Below are 19,893 nucleotides of genomic sequence, written 5' to 3' on the forward strand. Positions count from 1 at the left end.
CAAGGCTGTCCCTTAAGTCCTTTATTATTTAATATTGCATTAGAACCTTTAGCTATTGCTATTCGTGAATCTCCTAATATTTTTGGTATTACCCGTAATGAGAAGTTATACAAATTATCACTTTATGCTGATGATTTGCTGTTATATATTTCTGACCCTGATAGGTCTATTCCTGTTATTTTATCCTTGTTGGTTCAATTTGGTACTTTTTCTGGTTATAAACTAAATTTAGATAAGAGTGAATTATTTCCTTTAAATGCACAAACTTTATTGAGTGATAGGATACCATTTAAAGTTGTTACTGATAACTTTACCTATTTAGGTATAAAAATTACCAAGAAATATAAAGATTTATTTAGACTGAATTTTTTACCTATGCTTCATCAAATTCATCAACTTACTACAAGATGGTCTCCTTTGTTTTTATCATTAATTGGTCGGATTAATGCTATTAAAATGATGATTTTACCGAAATTTTTATACTTATTTCAAGCCCTACCAGTTTTTATTCCTAAATCTTTTTTTGATAACATTGATTCAAAAATTTCCTCATTTGTGTGGCAAAATAAAAACCCTAGGTTAAGTAAAAAGCAATTACAAAAATCAAAAAAAGATGGTGGTTTAGCTTTACCCAATTTTAGATTTTATTATTGGGCAAATAATATTCGTAATTTATTGTATTAGAAACTAGATTTGGATTCACCACTGTGCCCACAGTGGGTAAATTTGGAATGTAATGAGGTAAAGGGATATTCTCTATTCTCTGTTCTTGGTTCTTGTCTTCCTGCGGATTTAGTTAAATTTAATAAACAAATATCTAATCCTGTTATTAAACATACATTACGAATTTGGTTTCAATTTCGTAAGTTTTTTACTTTGAAAAACTTTGTTCTTGATAGCCCTATCTTACTTAATTTCTTTTTCAAACCCTCTTGGACAGATCAAGCTTTTAACATATGGAAAAGGAAAGGTATAAAATGTTTTCGTGATCTCTTTTTTGAAGATACTTTGATGTCATTTGATCAACTTTCCAACAAATTTGAATTACCTAAATCTAATTTTTTCAGATATTTACAAATTAGAAATTTCTTACATAAAGTTTTACCATCTTTTCCTAATTCAACTTTGGTGGACATTACAGATTTGATTTTTACCTTAAATCCTTGTCAGAAGGGATTAGTAGCTTTTATTTATAATATGATTATGAAGATACAACCAGAAATATCAGTTAGAATTAAACAAGAATGGGAAAAAGAACTTCGATATAACATATCAACAGATAAATGGGAAAAAATTTTGCAAATGGTTAATTCTTCTTCTATATGTGCTAAACATGCTTTAATACAATTTAAAATTGTACATAGAGCTCATATGTCTAAAGATAAACTTGCTCGATTCTATTCTCATATTAACCCTCAATGTGACAGATGTCATTCAGAAGTGGCCTCATTGACCCATATGTTCTGGTCATGTCCCACTTTACATAATTACTGGAAGGACATATTTACTACTATTTCCTCAATTTGGAATATAGATTTACAACCTCATTTTATTACTGCAATTTTTGGCATACCAAATGAAGATGGTAATCAGTTTTCCCCTTCAATCAGACGAATGATTGCTTTTGTAACATCAATGGCCAGAAGGTCTATATTACAAAATTGGAAAGAAGTAAATCCTCCTACCACATTTCAATGGCTTTCTCAAACTATTTCTTATCTGAGTTTGGAAAAAATTAGAAGCACTATTTTTGACTCATCAATTAAATTTGAAGAAACTTGGAGACCGTTTATTCGACATTTTCATATGAATTAATTTGGCCTTTTCCAGACCTTCTTTCTGCTTATTCATGTTCAGGTATGGAGTTCCGGAGTTCTTTGACACTATCATATACTTGTAAACTGTTATTATTGCCCATGTTAGTTTAGTTTAGTGTTTTATTTTTCTTAATATATACTTTTTTTCACATATTTTCAAATTTTTTTTTTAATGGTTATTTTTGTTTTTTTTTCATATAATCATATGGACTTGATTGATTAAGGTATTTTCTTCTGTTGATGTTTAGTAGGATATTGTTATCTTATTATCAATGTGATTTCAAGTCTATTGTATTCATAATTTACTTATTATTATGTTATTTTTTTGTGTATATATGAAAATCAATAAAAAGATTGAAAAAGAAACTGCAACTTAACTTTTTATATTTTTCACTTCCCTGTGCAGTCCATTTATTTTTGTGTGTGCAACATGCTGTTTGTATGTGTCCTAACTAGCTGCATCTTCTGCAAGTTTCACCTTTATACCTGCATTGGTCTGGTGTACATGAGCCCCTGCCACAATAATAACACAATTTGTTTGGCCAGTTCAGTTTTTGTTTAGACGTTTCAATTTTGTCCACATTCAGTTTCTTTCCTGACTGCAACTTAATCGCGTCTCTTTTTGCTATTTCCATTGATAAAGCAATCTTAGTTGCTCTTTTAAATATAAGTTGTGTTTCAGTCAGAAACCATTTTTGAATGCTTCACAAGATTGAGATACTGAAATATTAAATACACAACACCATCCACAGAATTTTGATTTAGATTAGGCTCAAAGTTTTACAAAGCTGTATCCCCAAGGCATGTGATGTTTTAGAATTCTATAGCACAGCACAGCTGAAAGAAAAGGTCTCTAGAGCCACTTACCCTACAAAATATGATACCACATTTTAATAAACTAACAGGAAGTTGAACAGTAATGCAAAGCTTCAAACTAACTGTTAAACTGCTAGCTGTTCCACAAGGTTAGTCACTCAAGTTTTCCAGTCAATGAGTTACCTCATATGACATACAAGTTACGACATGAAGAGTGGCACACAAGCTATATAAAGGAACCAAAGGTAACTGTTAGGTCCATCAGGATAGATTTCACTAACTGAGGAGCTGCTTAGGGTGGAGTTTACCTGTTTAAAAATTATAAATATAGCCTCATCAATCGAAGAACTAACAATATGCCTTACCAAGAGCAGCACGAAGGTCCACAATCAGTTCCTCAGGGTAGACACTCCTCTGCTCCCATATGGTAAATATTCGATCTATTGATTTGCGAATAGAAGGATCCCTAAAAATTAATCAGCAATTTGTGAATTAGTATTAATTTAGAATCACAACAGAATATCTTATTTAGCTTGTTACATTTGGAAATTTATTAACATATTAAGTTTGTGTTTTATCCAGTGCTTGAATTGGTGTTTATAGTATAGTAATGGTGAAGGGTACTGCAACTTTTATGGGGCTGTCACACATACTTAACCTTGTTTGTCACATTCACATTCTTTCAGTCACTCAAAGATCATTCATACCAAGTTAATTCCTTTATGCTTTCTGGAAATTGACTCGTCTACTTGGGCAATGGTGCATCTGCTCAGCCCTGCCCTCATTCCTATTTTCCCATCTCCCAGTCATCGGTACAATCGCTTCCCCCCCTCGTGCTGTCACTCCATACAGCTGCCCACGTCCCTCCTACAACTGCCACTTATCTTTTTGTCTTCAGTTCCACTTAATCCATCATCTCTTTTCTGATGTTGTCTAATCTGCTATGATATTTCAGTACAAATGCTTTGTCCAGTTATCAGTGACACTGCACAGACCAAGTTTGCAAACTTAAGATTGAGATAAAAGCTGAAATACTAAAAATATTTTCTGAAAAAAAAAACTGATCTGAATAATAGCACTCCACATACACAAAGTCCTGTAGGAGATAAAAAGAGACAAACTGAGTGGAGATAGCAACATTTTCCCAACCTGATGCAATAGCAATTATTTGCAAACACCAAAGCTCTCATTATTCTTTGGACACCACTATAGCGCAGTAGTCAATGCAATGCTATTACAGTTTGGGCTGTTAGTTTGGAATTCAATCTTAGTGTCCTCTGTAAGGAATTTGTACGTTCTCCCCATTGAATCCGGTGGTTTCCTCTGGGTGCTCCAGTTTCATCCCACAGACCAAAGGTTTTCCAGTTAGTAGGATAATTGGTTATTGTAAATTGTCCTGCGATTAGGATAGGGTTAAATCCGGAGTTGCTGGAAGGAACAGCTCAAAGGGCCAGGAGGGCTTATTCCATGTTGTATCTCTAGATAAAATAAAATTACAATTTCTGCTAAATTACTCCAACAGTTCTGGCAGCACTACTGAATTTCCATGAACAACTTGGCATGCAAGTATTCCACAAGTTACTGTTCCACTCTTTCCATTACTTCTGATAGACTCAATTCGGCTTATCACTACAAATTCTTGGGCCAGTTTTCCTAAAGAGCTTACAGTTATTCAAAGCGCTGCGGCGTTTTCATATTTTTGTAGGTATAACAGCGTGTATTCAAGTAAAGTGATTACCAGGAGAATCTGCTTATCAGATCTGACAAAGTGCCGCAGTTCAAGTTAAATTTAAGCATATGACAGCAAATGACACATTTGCTTCATTATAAAATGACAACCAGCAGTACAAATGACACCTCAGCCTGGGCCTATAAGATATCTTTGTAAACAGAATAAATTTTCATTGTGAGTTATTTTAAATATCCCAAATATTGCACGTTGCATTAATACTCTGGCTAATATGGTTCAATATGATTCAGTGTTAACTACTCACGTTCATCTAGTTTTATTTCCTACAAATTGTTGAAATTACTTACGATTTGACCACATAGCTGTCCAGATTCAACTTACTTTTCCAGGTCTTACCTCAGCAAAAAGTAGACTGACAAACGTTTTATTCCATTCAAATGCAGGGAATGGTTATGCAGTAGCAAATGATAATCAAATCATTCCTGAAACCATCATCAAATTAATGGACAGATCATCAGATGGCATGCAGACCATCAGAGACAATTAACAAATTTGTGGGTGACTAATTGAACTTTGAGGGAATCAGTGGATAAAGCAAAGACATCTCACAGTAAGACGTCTTAAAATTTAAGTCTCAATGCATGAAAAGAAATGGAGTTATATGGGCAAGAGAGATAGCTATGAAGCAAAACATAAATTGTCACATCTGGGAACAATTTAGAAAAGCTACCTATTTACAAAAGTAGGCTGTCAAACACGTAGCTCTGCAAGGCATGAGGATGCTAATGAAAGGAGCACAACATGAAGACTTTAGCACAATAACCAATGAACAGATAGGCAACATCAACTTTCACCCAATTGCACAATGAAAATCTGGCAATTCAATCAGTTCAATCTGGGACACAAAAGCTATTTCTATTACTTTCTTAGCGCGTGCCCCTTGAATTACAGAAATTATGGCACAGAAAGAAATAGTTCAATTCCTAGTACATCATCGTCTCTTTCCAATGAGATGTTTAATTGAAAACCAGCTTCACAGAGATTTTTTCGTGGGGGGGCTATGAAATATCCTTTGTTATGTGCTATCCTTCACTTCACTCAGTACATTGATAACTACATCAATACGTTTCTTGCTCTCAAAGAAAAATTTCATTAGATTTGCTTCCAACAATCACCTTCCCTCACTATCATATCTCAGATAATCCTTTCTTCAACCTTTTCCCATTTCTAGTAGCTGTTGGAGTCAGGGAGGGGATTCAATAGCCCCCTTCACCACTATTCAATTCCAACATTTTTATATTAAGTCTTCCTTTACTGTCAGTCGATGACTCACTCTACTCCAGTTGACAGGGCTTTGAATATGTCAATTCTATTTCCTGTACTCCTCACACCCCTCTAGAATCATGTTAGTGGGATCATCTTATTCTCACCTTCTACAGTAGTGGTCGCCAACCCGGCGATCACGATCAACTGGTCGATCTTTGAGACTTTCCCAGTAGATCCCGAAAAAAATGAAAAATAAATACACAAATACTGTTGAGAGATTGTTTCCGGGTTGTGGGGCTTTATTTCCATTTTTTCTGCCCAGTGTGCGTGCGTGTAGCTCCCCCACACTACACAGTGTAATTCAGTGGTTCCCAACCACGATATGAGTCAGCTGCACCTTTCCTCATTCCGTCACGCCTGTTGTTGAACTTGAATACACACGAGGTCATCAGTCGCCTAAACGCAGTGATACCCTTGTGCCAGGGATCACTGGTCGGCCTTGCATGGCCAGCGGGAAGTGCCGACGCTACCAGCCTGGAGCGCAGACAGATGGGAACTGCCTCTAAACCTGTTCAGCACACTGAATGTTCGTGGGGAACCCGGTGCTAAAATATTCACAGACGACCTCAGGACCTCAATTCGAGCTCAGGGTTTCGTAAGTAACTGAGCAGCTACCACGCTGTGATCTACTGAAACAAACATTTGTCAGCCAATAGATCCTACAAGGGGGGGCGGGCATCCTGTTACACTCCTCACTTGGTCGGTCGCTCTCTCTGGACTGTGACCGCCGCAGCCGCGGCACAGGGACCTCCTGCCCTGACCTTGTCCTCTCACCCCACCCACAACCAACTGCACCTGGCCAAGGCGGCTGGCGGGTGGGAGGCTGCAGTTCAGGCCGGAAGGCTGTCTAATGAGGCAATGAAGCCCTCAAAACTGCTTCGGCACCTTGAGTCCAAGCACACCGCACTTAAAGACAAACCCGTTGAGTTTTCTGAGCGGAAAAAACTTGAACAAGCCGGACAGAAACTAAGTGCCAAAAGCCGCGAAAACTAAATTGCAGAATAGACTGGACATAAGGAACCTGCTTTGAGTATCGCTGTATTCCGGTCGTGATTAACATCCCACCCTCCACCCCCTCACCCCCTTTGGCCGGTCTGCAAGAATATTGTCAATATTAAACCGGTCCACAGTGCGAAAAAGGGTGGTGTTTATACATTATTTCTACTTCCAGGTTGTGGGGTTTTACTTCCAGTCTTTTCTGCCCCAGTGTGCATGAATGTAATTAATCGATCTGGGGTTGATCTTGCTTTTCACGAAGGCTGAGGTAGGGGATCTTGGGCTTAAAAAGGTTGGTGACCACTATTCTACAGCACAGAATCTGAGATAGAAAAATATTTAATTGAAGTAATATTCCAAGTTAACTCTGCCATGGATAGTCCCAAGCCAGGCTGCAAAAGGAGATGGGTTTTCCCCACCATGGAAAAACCCAGTGCTACAGAAATGACAAAAGAAGCTCCAAAGACCTAATCCCAGGGAGAGGATGCAATAATCAAGAAGATGAGCTACACCAGGGGACAACTTGAAAGACTGACCCAGGACAGAGGACTTTGGCGAGGCACCAATGGCAGCCTATTCCCCAGTATGCCCCTATGATGGGCTATGAAGAATAATACTGTTAAGCTACTGGAAGCAACATAAAATATGCATATTTCAAAGCATTACATATAACCAGTAGGACATTCCTGCCTAGTCTCTGTCATGTGTGCTCACCACTCTGCTACCAGGAAATTGTATTAGAGCAAACTACAAAGAGCCTCAAGGTAATTTCACAGGTCTATACAACTCTGGTTAATCCACACTTGGAACATTGTGTTCTGTTCTGGTCACCTCATTATAGGAAGCATATGGAAGTTTTAGAGTGTGTACAGGATTTACCAGGATGATGCTTGGATTATTGAAAGCATGTTTGATGAGGAATGGTTGAGCAAGCAAGGGTTTTTCTCTTTGGAGTGAAGGAAGAAGAGAAGTGATTTGATAGAGGTGTACAAAATAAGAGGCACAGACAAAGTGGACAGCCAGAGATGTTTTCCCACAGCAGAAATGGCTAATACAAGCAGTCATAATTTTAAGATAATTGGGGCAAAGTATAGGGGGGATGACAAAGGCAGTTTTTTTAAATACAGAGAATGTAAGGTGTGTGTAACATGCTGCCAGGGATGGTGATAGAGGTAGATAGATTGGTGGCATTTAAGAGACTTTTACATCGGCACATGAATGAAACAAAAATGGAGGGCTAAGGAGGAAGGAAGGATTATATTGACCTTAGGGTAGGTTAAAATTTTGGCACAACATCATGGGCTAAACGGTTTTTACTGTGCCGTCATGTTTACATTCAAATTCACAAAGCTGTCTCCTAATTGCCAAACACAGCACAACACAAATCCCTCTCACCAATAATGAGAGGCCCCATCCTCTTAACGGTAACTATATGTCTGGTTTTACCAGCTCTCACAGCTTTGAACGTATAGGAATATCTCTCAAAAGCTATTAAAATTACTACTTAAAATGCTAAAACTGAAGATAAAATATTATCAGAAAGCACTTAACAGTTATTTAATTGGTATGGCTAAACTGCACAGGCCAATTGACAACAGTAAGGGTCTCACAGGAAATTCAGGACTTCCATAGTCAAAGATAAGACTTTCAATCTGAACCACCACACCCCTGCTGCAGAAGAACAGCTACAGTCACAAGATTCTGCAGAAAGAGACTCTGTCTCCATTCATAATACAGGAAAAGTGTTTTGTGTTTCCTTGACCAATATATATCCAGTTATTCATGTTGGAAAATGAACACATGGAAGGTCCCAACATTTAAAAAGATCATCAACACTAAATGCTTAGGAGTTTGATTAGAATTTGAAGCTATATTCCAGCCAAAGTCAGCACCTGCAAGAGACAGCAATAACTGGAAAAACATCCTATGAGTAGAGAGAATTGGGAAGTCACACAGACTAGGAGCATGATCATTGAAAATTAAGTTACATTTCAGAAAAATCTTCACTCACCTGACCAATGTGCCTGCTTCAATTAGAACCTCTGAGAAAGCATCTCGAAATACAATTGCATTTTTCCTTTTGCAATTCTGAATAACGTCATTGGCAACATAGAAAAGGTTCAATCGATGAGGAACTGAAGCTAAATAAGAGAAAAAGAGAAAGCTTTATTAATTTGTGACAGTACTCTATAAATTGGACCAAAGTGTAATATAATTTGGCAATTATATTTGCAAAGCAATTTCAATCTTTGATCTTTCAAACACACACAAGTCAATCAAATTAGGGTCAAGGTGTAAATCTTCTGGCAGAGTTTTAAGGTGCAATACTTTGTTTTCTTAGGTATCAGGATGATAATGACATGCAAGAGCCATTACAAGGAAAACATGACAGCACCTCTTCCTGCAAAGATTTGGCACGTCATCTAAAACTTTGACAAATGTGTATAGTTGCATGGTGGAAAGTCTCTTGACTGGTTCATCATGACCTGGTATGGAAATTCCAATGCCCTTGAACAGTCAAGCCTACGAAAGGTGGTGGATACAGCCCAATCTATCACAGCTAAAGCCCCACCACTACTAAGCACACCTACAAGGAGTGCTGTCACAGGAAAGCTGCATCCATCATCAATGACACCCACCATCCGGGCCATGCTCTCTTCTCGCTGCTGCCATTGGAAAGGAGATACAGGAGCCTCAGACCCCACACCACCAGGTTCGGAACAGTATTAACCCTCAACCATAAAGCTCTTGATCCTCAACATTAAACTGATTCCACACCTATGGACTCACTTCCAACAACTCTACAACTCATGTTGTTAATATTAGTTATTTATTTACTTCCTTTTCTGTATTTCCACACTTTGCTCTCTTTTGCACATTGACTGTTGGTGTGCCTTTACTCTATTATGTTTCTTTGAATTCCCACAAGGAAACAAATCTCTCAGGGTAGTATATGGTGATATATACAGTATATACTTTGATAATAAATTTACTTTGAACTTCAAAGACTCAGTCACAATTATTTTGTTCTCCATTACACTTGTGTACTGGAAATGACACTGAGCAATCTTGAATCTTCAAAAAAAAAATGTCTGCGAACATCCCGATCAGCTGATCTGCACAGGATCTGAATACAACCAGGGCTTCATCCGAGCCAGGTGGGCACTGTACAATGTGACCATAGTCCCTGTCACCATAGTCCTGGTGGATCTGTGTGTTTTGCTGGTGCTGTTGTAGCTGTTCCATCCTACATACAAGGCCAGACCTGACTACTGTCTAAACCTTACTACATACAGCCATGGACTGCTTCACTTGAGGAATCGTGAAGGGAATTAAAAGCAATGCTTTTAGCAAACATCTCATTGTGATCATATGACATATTAACAAAGAAATTAAATATGGCTGGGCATCCAACAACGCCCTAAGGAACTCTTGCAATGATGTTCTGGAGCTAAAATAGTTATAATAGTGGGTTTTTTGCACGAGCTACAGATTCAGACATTGGAGGATTCTTTTCCCCCTTAAGCCTTTCAGTCAGTTTTACAAGGATACGTTCATTGCACTATATCAACAGCAGTCACTCTAACCAGATTTGCACTAACGTCATGATGAGGACAGAAGTCCTTGCAAAACAGAAACATCAATGATCACTTTATTGGCAAATTAGTGATTCTAAAAATAGCTGTTTGTGAACAATTTAACTTCAATTTACAAATTAAAGTAAGTAGAGCTTAATTTTAATAACCAGCATTTTGATCCACATGAAAGCTTAATCAGCACCATAGTTCATTCCCAGACATCCACCATTGGAACTGCAGACATATCGTTGTGCATCAGTTTTTTAAAAAACACTGCAACTCACTAACTGCATACAAAGCTCCTTCCATCCACTTTTCATTCATCAACTCAAACTGCTCCAATACCATCACCACCAACACAAGTGCAGGTGTGAGTTGTGTGAACAATGTGGAAAAGAAGCCCAATGGCTGCCACCTGCAGTGGGTCTCAAGTTTTGCTCATCTTATTTACATTCCTTCTCAATCACAGACTAATTTCAAGAGGTTTATTTCCCAGCCACAGCAGGGTTAAGAATACCTTGCATTTTCATCCTATGCCATAGCTTTTGGGGATATTGTATTGAAGATTCTATAGGCTTGGACTTTATTCCCCGGAACATAGAAGATTGAGGGGAGATTTGGTGGGAGGTGTACAAAATAATGAGGGGTATAAGATAGGATAAATGCAAGCAGGTCCCCCCCCCCCCACTGAGGTTGGGTGGGACTACAACTAGAGGTCATAGGTTAAGGGTGAAAGGTGAAGGGAAACATGAGGGGAAACTTCTTCACCCAGAGGGTGGTGAGAGTGCAGAACAAACTGTCAGCACAAGTGGTGGATGTGAGCTTGATGGCAACATTAAAGAGAAATTTGGATAAGTACATGGATGGGAGGGGTACAGAGGGCTATGGTCCGAATGCAGGTTAATGGTTTGGCAGATTAGATGGGCTGAGGGACCTGTTTCTGTGCTGTAGTGTTCTATAATTAGTAGCATGAGTTAGGGTATCAGTCTCCTTAAGCATTTTCAGTAAATTCTAGATGTGTTTGTACACAGAAACTGTCCAAATTATGATATCTTTTCAATTTTATTTAACTCCTCTGCAATCTCCACTCCTAAAGATGCAAATTTATTAATGAGCTCCTTTCTACTGAATTCTTAATGTTTACACCCAAAGCCTTTTACACCAATGTACAAAAGCAAAGGACCTCCTGATACCCTCTTCCATCACTATTAAGGATCAAGTGGGTAATGAACAGGTAAATTTTGGTTTTATTTTTGTTCACAACCAGAAAGAAAAATTGAAAGTAGCAAGGACACCAAATGTATTCTGGATGGGGACCTCAGCACCAATTACTTTGAGTGGCTTGGCCTCACAACCCACTGATAATTTGTTACAGGAGATATTTCATGTTGATATTACACCTATTCAACTTTGTTCCCATTGATTTACCAGTCGCAAATTCCTTTACCACATTGGCATTGATGGAAGTGGCTACCAAACTGTTCTTTTGGAGACAAAGTCCAACCTTCATAATTAAGACACCCATCAACATACCATATGGCACTACAATTGTGATCAAATCTGGCAACTCAAATAGGACTACATGAGCTGATAAGGGTCATGAACAGCAATAGAAATAAATAACGTCTTGACCTAGCATGTCCCAACATTCTACTGTAACCATCCAGCTAAGGGATCAAGCTTGGCTTAATGAGTGGAAGGGTGCTAATCTAGTGACACTGCATCAGTTTATTGCACAAGATATGATGCTAAACATGACAAAATACAAACAATATAAACAGCTCACAACCAACAGATTAGATCAAAGCTCTACAGCTTTGTCACATCTAATCATAAAAGTTAGTAGACAATTCTTGGAGCTGTGAGTCTATGAGTCAAGATGAAATTACAATTGCCAGTGAAGTGGTACTGAACTATTGTTGGAGTTGTGAGTCTGAGTCCAGATAAATTTGCTAGTGAGACAGCTGATCCACGGGTTATAACTTACAAAGCATTACCAAATTCAAAGTTCAAAGTAAAATTTATTATCAGAATACATACATGTCACCACAAACCCTGAGATTCTTTTACCTGCAGGCATGCTTAGCAAATCTGTACAACAGGATCAATGAACTGCAAACTGTGCAAATGCAAATTAAATAAATAGCAATAAATAACAAGTATGAAATAACAAGATAAGAGTCCTTAAAGTGAGACACTGGCTGTGAGAACACTAGAAATAGAATGAGTGTAGTTATCCCCTTTTGTTCAAGAGCCTAATGGTTAAGGGGTAGTAGCTGCTCTTGAACCCGGTGGTGTGAATCCTGAGACACCTGTACTTTCTACCTGATAGCAGCAGCAAGAAAAGAGCATGGCCTGGTGGTGAGGATCTTTGATGATGGATGCTGCTTTTCTATGGTAAAGTTTCGTGTTGATGTGCTCTGTGGTTGGGAGGGTTTTATCTGTGATGTACTGGGCTAAATGCACTACCTTTTGTAGGAATTTCTGCTCAAAGGCGCTGATGTTCCCTTACCAGGACGTAATGTTTTCACAGTTTGCATTAGATTAGAAAATAAGAACAACTCCTTCATGTGTAAATGGAGGGGAAACAGAAAGCAGAAAACTGCAGGCCAGTCAGTATCAGCCACTTGGAAAACGTTAGAAGTTATTATCAAATACTTTATAGCAAGACATTTCGAAAGATTTAAGGTTATCAGACAAAGTCAACACAGCTGCATCAGGTTATTATGGAAAATTGGTAGTATCTATCAGAGAGGAGGTGATGCCTCAAGAAGACAACAACTTTCAAAGATACCCACCATCCAGACCATGCCATCTTTTTGCAACTACTATTGACCAAGAAGTGCAGAAGCCTGAAATACCACCCCAGCAGGAACAGGCACTTTCCTTCATCCGTTTAGTTCTTGAACCAACCTGTAAAATCCTAATCACCACTGATGAGCAACATTAAGACCACTTGACACTAAAATGGAATGTTCTTTCTTTTTTGTAATAATTATGTATGATTACTAGTAAATTTTGCATTGCACCTGTATGTATGTAGTGTGTGTGTGTGTGTTCCATATTTTGCAGAAGACTACTAGTACGTTGGTGCTGCAAGTAATAAGGCACAAAATGTTATTGTTTACTGCAAAAGGAAATTAAATACAATAACACAGGGAGATGATGCTTCAATTATAGGGCACTGGTGAGTGGTGAGAGCACAGCTGCAGTACCATATAGAGAACTGGCATCCTCATTTAAGGATGCTAATGCATTGGAGGCTGTTCAGAGAAGCATTACTTGACTGAAATGCTTTCAAAAAGTTGGAACAAGAAGTTTGTATTCACTGGAGTTTACAACAAGTGACAAATGGAGTTTTGAAGATTCCAAAGGGTCTTCTCAGGATGACTTTGGCTAGGATGATTCATTCTGTGGGAGATTTTACAAAAGAAAGTAAGGGATTACCCATTTGAGATGAATGGCATGCTTTTTTCTCTTTCAGAGGGTCTAAGAAACTGTCTTCCTCAAAGAAAAGGTGGAAGCAGAGTTGTTGAGAAAGAGTTTTGTAGTGTGTGATAGGTACTTGACCTGGAAGGGTGGGAAAGATTAATACAGACAGCTAGCACGGTGATCAGATCAGCACAACTTCATATGATGGCAGAGGAGGCACGAGAGGCCGAGTGAACAACTCTTTTTATCAGCTAATGGGAGGAGGCAACAAAAATATCCACAATGATTGCAGAACCCAGCAGGTGACCATGTTCCGCCATTACTGCCCAGTGGATGTCTATCGCAGCCTATTTGTGGTACCTCAGAAGCCTACCTGCTGTTAACCTGATACATTTCAAATGATGGCAAGAAATGCCATCACAGACTTGGCAGCTGGTGGTGCAATGGCATCAGCGCCGGACTCCAGAGTGAAGGCTCCTGAGTTTGAATCCAAGTTGGGCCACCCCTGAGCACACTTTCCAACCGTGCTGGGTTGAGCGTCGAGCTAGCCACTCGGCCTCTTAAAAAAAATACAAGGGTCAAGTCAGGAACATTCATGTCATGACCTGGTTAATCCGAAAGGAGACCAATCCTGACACCACTCACCAGACAAGAATGGCTGACTGTCTGGTGCGACACGCTAAAAAAAAAGACAGGAAGCTATGGAACCAGATTTTGTGGCTGTTGTATTGAAAGATCTGCCATCCCCTCCTTTAGTCAAGCTGTTTCAGTGCAAATACAATGGCATTAACACAACAGTGTGAAAATTCCCTAGGTATATCTTAGACACAAAAAGCAGGACAAATCTGATCTAATTACATCCCCAAACAGGCTACTTGTTCATCAGTATGATGGAAGGGTTCATTAGCAATGGTATCAAACAGCACTCACTCAACAATGATGTACTTGGATTTCACCAATCATTTGCTGATCGTTGCATAATGTTCAATTCTATCAGCAACTTTCCAGTAAATCAAGCAGTCTACACATACATATTAAACAAAAGAGAATGTAACATCTACCCTCAATAGTCAATTGCTGAGATTGAGTTTAGTAACCCATAGCACTACTGACCTGAAGCCTACAAAAATACAATTATAATTGTAAGTTAGAACCAGGCTGCATGAGTGACTTGTCTCCTGACATCATAAACCTTTTCAGCATCTTCAAGGATTAAGTAACAAGTATATTCCACTTCCTTGTGAATGCATCACCTGGCTCTCTCAATGGGAAATATGGGCACACTATTGTGCTTCTCCAGCTAATTAACTCAGTTCAGCCAGATAACAAAACCAAGCTCCAAATTTCAAACAATTTTTGCTCACTTTTGGCCCAACCGATAAGTCCAAAAAACTCATTTTATACCAGCTAAAAGTTGTAGAATGCACCAGTTTTGTATCTGTGACCTTTCAATTGCATGCTGCTCTACAGTTTAAAATGATGACTCAATTCAATTTCACCATCTATCCACAGTATTCTCACATCTCCTTGCTTGTGAAGCCTATTGACTGTGCTTCCACTAGCATTTGAGGAATTACACAGCAGAGGTGGAGACATGTTGGCACTAAATTGCAAATCCTTCACATTCATCTCTGAAAACAGCTTAAATTCTACCTTTGATGTCACTCCTTTTCAGGTTAGATGGGGTTTTGTCAAAGACCCTGACATGGAGTTACACTCAGACTTCTGTTCTTTGCGGTGGTGGGACCCACTCTTGGGGTCTCATGACTGGCCACTTTTCAATATCCCAGGGATGCAGCCCAGAAGACAAACATGCCTTCAGGGCTCCAAGGTCTTCTGGCCGTAAGAACAAGCTGATTCTAACCCAGTGCCACTGATTGAAGCATCACAGGACAGAACAAAGCATTGGATCTGCTGTCGGAGGCTATGTACTTGGGAAGTCATGCGCTCTCTCTCGTTGGTTGGTGAGAGATTATTGCCGATTCTCAAGTCACAGTACTCAGGAGGAAAAGCAGCATGACAGACATAACACCGTAAATCAGTGAATTGTTTTGTTGTCTCCCCTCTTGCTGTAAAAAGGGACACCTCTTTTTCCCATTATTAGGGAGAGACAGCCTGTGGAATGTTGAATTGTGGAATGATTAGTTTGTACTGCAATGCAGATAACAGTCTTTATTGAGCACCTTGCTATTGCATGCTTGGTGGGTGGAGGGTGCTGATGTTTTTTTTTGCAGAAGTGCTTGGGCATGTTTGAGGGTCATTGCTTTACTGCTGCTTATGACGTTTAAACTGTCATTCATTCTTTGGGGCACTCTTCTGTTTTTATGAATGTCTGCGAAGAAAGATAATTTCAGGATGTATATTGTTAACATTTCACTGATATTGAATGGAACTATTGAATACTTTTTGAAAAGAGTGCCTTAGAGAAAATATATTTCATCTTATCTGTCTTAAATGCTGAACTCATTTTAGTACAGGAAACATTTGGCTCCCCAACATGTAGATCTAAAGTTCAACAATATTTTCCTCCCATCTTCTAGTCTTACAAATTAAAACTTAGTATCAGCCACAGAATACTTCATTTATTTTGCATTCTTTGCAACACTGCTGATGTCTTACATAAAATTATGTTTTTCCCCCAATTTTCAAAACCAAACCAAAAAAGTCATGCAAAAAGCATACACCGAGGCACACTGCAGCACTTTTGTTGCTTTACAATCATTCTTTACATTGAATATTAGACTGAGTGAAGCACAGAGTTTGGAGACAGTGCATGAAGCACAGATTTCAAAACAAACCTTTTCTAAGATGTGCAGTGAGCCAAGTGCACCAAAGCACACTTTAAGCTAAATCAATGAAATCCATGGGATTGTTATCCAAGGCACCAGGAGAGTCCTTATATGCAGTTAGTGTAGTAAACTAAAACTAAAGATCCTTATTATAGTTTAATGTTAATTGTTTTGTCATTTCTAGGTCTGAAAATTCATTGATGAATCTTTCAGAAGTACACTTGAATGTAAACATTTATATACTTTCAAATTCACTGGTCCATCAAATAAAACATTCATATAATTAACTTCATTCTGCATAATCTGTGTTGGGACTGCTATAGATTACGGTGAATAAATTAGAGGAGCTTTAAGATCGTTTCAAATAAATACACAGCATCATTTGCCCAAACGGTAACTGTATGAATTTTTAAACAAACCATTATTTCAAGTCCTTCGGAATAAAGGGAATTACAGAGACATGAGAGAGGACTTGGCCAGAATTGATTGGAAAAGAACACTGACAGGGATAACGGCAGATCAGCAATGGCTGGAATTTCTGGAAGCAACTTAGAAGGCACAGGATATATACATCCCAAAGAGGAAGAAGTATTCTAAAAGCAAGTTGACACAACCATGGATAACTAGAGAAGTCAAAACTAACATAAAAGCAAAGGAGAGGTCATATAATAGAACAAAGACTAGTCAGAAGTTAGAGAATTGGGAAGCTTTAAAAACCAACAGAAGGCAACTAAAATAGTTATTAAGGTAAAGATAGAATATGAAAGTAAGCTAGCCAACAATATTAAAGAGGATACAAAAAGTTTATTCAAATACATTAAGTGTAAAGGAGAGGTGAGAGTGGATATTGGACTGCTGGAAAACGATGCTGGAGAGATAGTAAAGGTGGCCAGCAAAATGGTGGACGAACTGATTAAGTAATTTGCATTCATCTTCACTGTGGAAGACACTAGCAGTTTGATGAAAGTTCCAGAAAAGGTTCCTGGGAAACTGAAAGGTCTGAAAGTAGATAAGTCACCTTATGGTATACACCCCAGACTTCTGAAAGAGGTGGCTGAAGAGATTGCAGAGGCATTAGTAATGATCTTTCAAGAATCACTACTAGATTCCAGAATGGTTTCAGAAGACTGGAAAATTGCAAATGTCACTCCACTCTTCCAAGAAGGGAGAGAGACAGAAGAAAGGAAACTATAGGCCAGTTAGTCTGACCTCAGTGGTTAGGAAGATGTTGGAGTCAATTATGAAGGATGAGGTCTCAGGGTACTTAAAGGCACATGATAAAATAAGCCATAGTCAGCACGGTTTCCTCAAGGGAAAATTTTGCCTGACAAATCTGTTGGAACTATTTGAAATAACAAGCAGAATAGACAAAGGAGATTTGGTTGATGTTATGTAGTTGGATTTTCACAAGGCCTTTGACAAGGTGCCACACATGAGGCTGCTTAACAAGCTACAAACCCATGGTATTACAGGGAAGATTCTAGCATGGATAAAGCAGTGGCTGATTGGTGGAAAGCACAGAGTGGGTATAAAGGGAGCCTTTGTGACTGGCAGCCAGTGACTAGTGGTGTCTACAGGGGTCTGTGTTGGGGCAAATTCTTTTTACGTTAAATGTCAATGATTTGGATGATGCAATTGACGGCTTTGTTGCAGATTATATGAAAAGAGGCAGATAGTTTTGAGAAAACAGGTAGGCTGCAGAAGGACTCAGATGGATTAAGAGAATGGGCAAAAAAAAGGCAAATGAAATACAATGTTGGAAAATGCATGGTTATGAACTTTGGTAGAAGAAACGCATGTGCAAACTATTTTCTAAATGGAGAGAAAATCCAAAAATCTGAGCTGTAAAGAGAGTTGGGAGTCTTTGTACAAAACACGTAAAGGTTAAAGACAAATGCGATGTTAGCATTCATTTCAAGAGACTAGAATACAAAAGCAAGGATGTTATATTAAGACTTTAAGGCACTGGTGAGGTCTCACCTTGAGTACTGTGAACAGTTTTGGACTCCTCATTGAAAAGATATGCTGGCATTGCAGAGGGTTCAGATGAGGTTCACAAGGATGATTCTGTGAATGAAAGGGTTAACATACGAGGAACGTTTGATGGCTCTGGATCTATGCTTAACTGAAATTTATAAGAATAAGGGGGGGGGGTGGAATCTCATTGAAACCTTTCAAATGTTGAAATGTCTAGGCAGAGTAGATGTGGAAAGGATGCTTCCAGGTGGGGGAGTCTAGGACAAAAGGGCACAGCCTTAGAAGAGGAGCGTCCTTTTAGAATGAAAATAAGTAATTTCTTTCACTAGAGAGTGGTGAATCTGTGGAATTCTTTGCCTCCGGCAGCTGTGGAGGCCAGGTCACTATATATATTTCAGGCTAGATTCTTCATTGGTCAGAGAATAAAGAGATATGAGGAGAAGCAAGGAGATTTGGCCTGAAGGTAAAATTGGATCAGCCATGTTGAAATGGCCAAATGGCCAAATGGCCTATTTCTACTATATCTTATGGCCTTTAAGCCTTCTAACAAGCATCATTTATTCATGATTAAGAAAATTCCTAGTTGAGCTGGATTCACACCAGCGGGCAAAAAAAACACACATGACAATTTACTTCCATGTCTATTTGTTCCATTAGAAATTTGAGACAATCAGCTTCCAAGTGCACCATATCAGGCGAAGACTGGTCAAAGCTAAACTGAGCATACTTTTAAACTAGTAATTTATAGACTGACTAGATAAAAATACTACCAGTGTATCAATTTCAAAACAGGAAAATTCAAATGTAAAACAAAAAATTAAGCAAAACTACTTCTCAATAATTCCAACAACCCCATCATTCACTTTTGAAGGTATGTGTCCCCTCAGTCTGTTTCTTGGGACTGGAATGACTTAATTCCACTCTGGTTTTGTGTGTTTGGATGGCTACAAAGTCTAATGTGGGGAAGCACAGATAATGTCACAGATTGGGCAAGTGGTATCGGATTAGGCAGACTTGTGCATAGTGTCTCAGAAGGACCTTCACTTCTGATGTTTACAAACTGTGTGTTCACAATATCCTTCCAGATCATCTAAACTTAGAGCAGTAATAGGTCACAGACTTACAAATAAATTAGTTGCATTTTTTCCATGGAGACTTTGAACACATCCTTCAATCTGTGACCATGCTCATTAGGCAATCTGTTCTCATTAGATGTTTTAGAAACCTGGAGTTCGCCAGGTGACAAATAATCAACAGTGTCGCTAAAGGCTCAATGCTGAGGCTGCTGGTCTATTTCACAGATTATCATTTCTGTGAGTTTGGAGTTGATATTTTCCCAATGCCTTGAGATGCCTACTGAAGGTAGACCAGGTCTCAGAAAAATATGGAAGTGATCACTGCTTGGTTGACAGAGTTTTCTATCAGGCACAAAAGCTAAAACATTAACTAACATGCATACAACAAAGCCATTC

At 38.7% G+C, this 19,893-nt stretch overlaps 1 protein-coding gene across 3 annotated transcripts in view; it reads right to left on the bottom strand.

Moving 5' to 3' along the window:
• The window catches only part of LOC132399665 (regulation of nuclear pre-mRNA domain-containing protein 2-like), a 97,757-nt gene that overhangs the window by 45,867 nt on the left and 31,997 nt on the right, over nucleotides 1-19,893 (bottom strand). For all 3 annotated transcript variants that reach the window (XM_059980303.1, XM_059980301.1, XM_059980302.1), the window contains exons 2-3: nucleotides 8,657-8,786; nucleotides 2,999-3,099 (exon numbers count right to left, since the gene is read on the bottom strand). In XM_059980303.1, the coding sequence (XP_059836286.1) occupies nucleotides 2,999-3,099; nucleotides 8,657-8,786 (231 nt within the window). The remainder of the gene's footprint in view (nucleotides 1-2,998; nucleotides 3,100-8,656; nucleotides 8,787-19,893) is intronic.

The sequence above is a fragment of the Hypanus sabinus genome, chromosome 9 (genome assembly GCF_030144855.1).
Source record: "Hypanus sabinus isolate sHypSab1 chromosome 9, sHypSab1.hap1, whole genome shotgun sequence".
NCBI classification, from domain to species: Eukaryota; Metazoa; Chordata; class Chondrichthyes; order Myliobatiformes; family Dasyatidae; genus Hypanus; species Hypanus sabinus.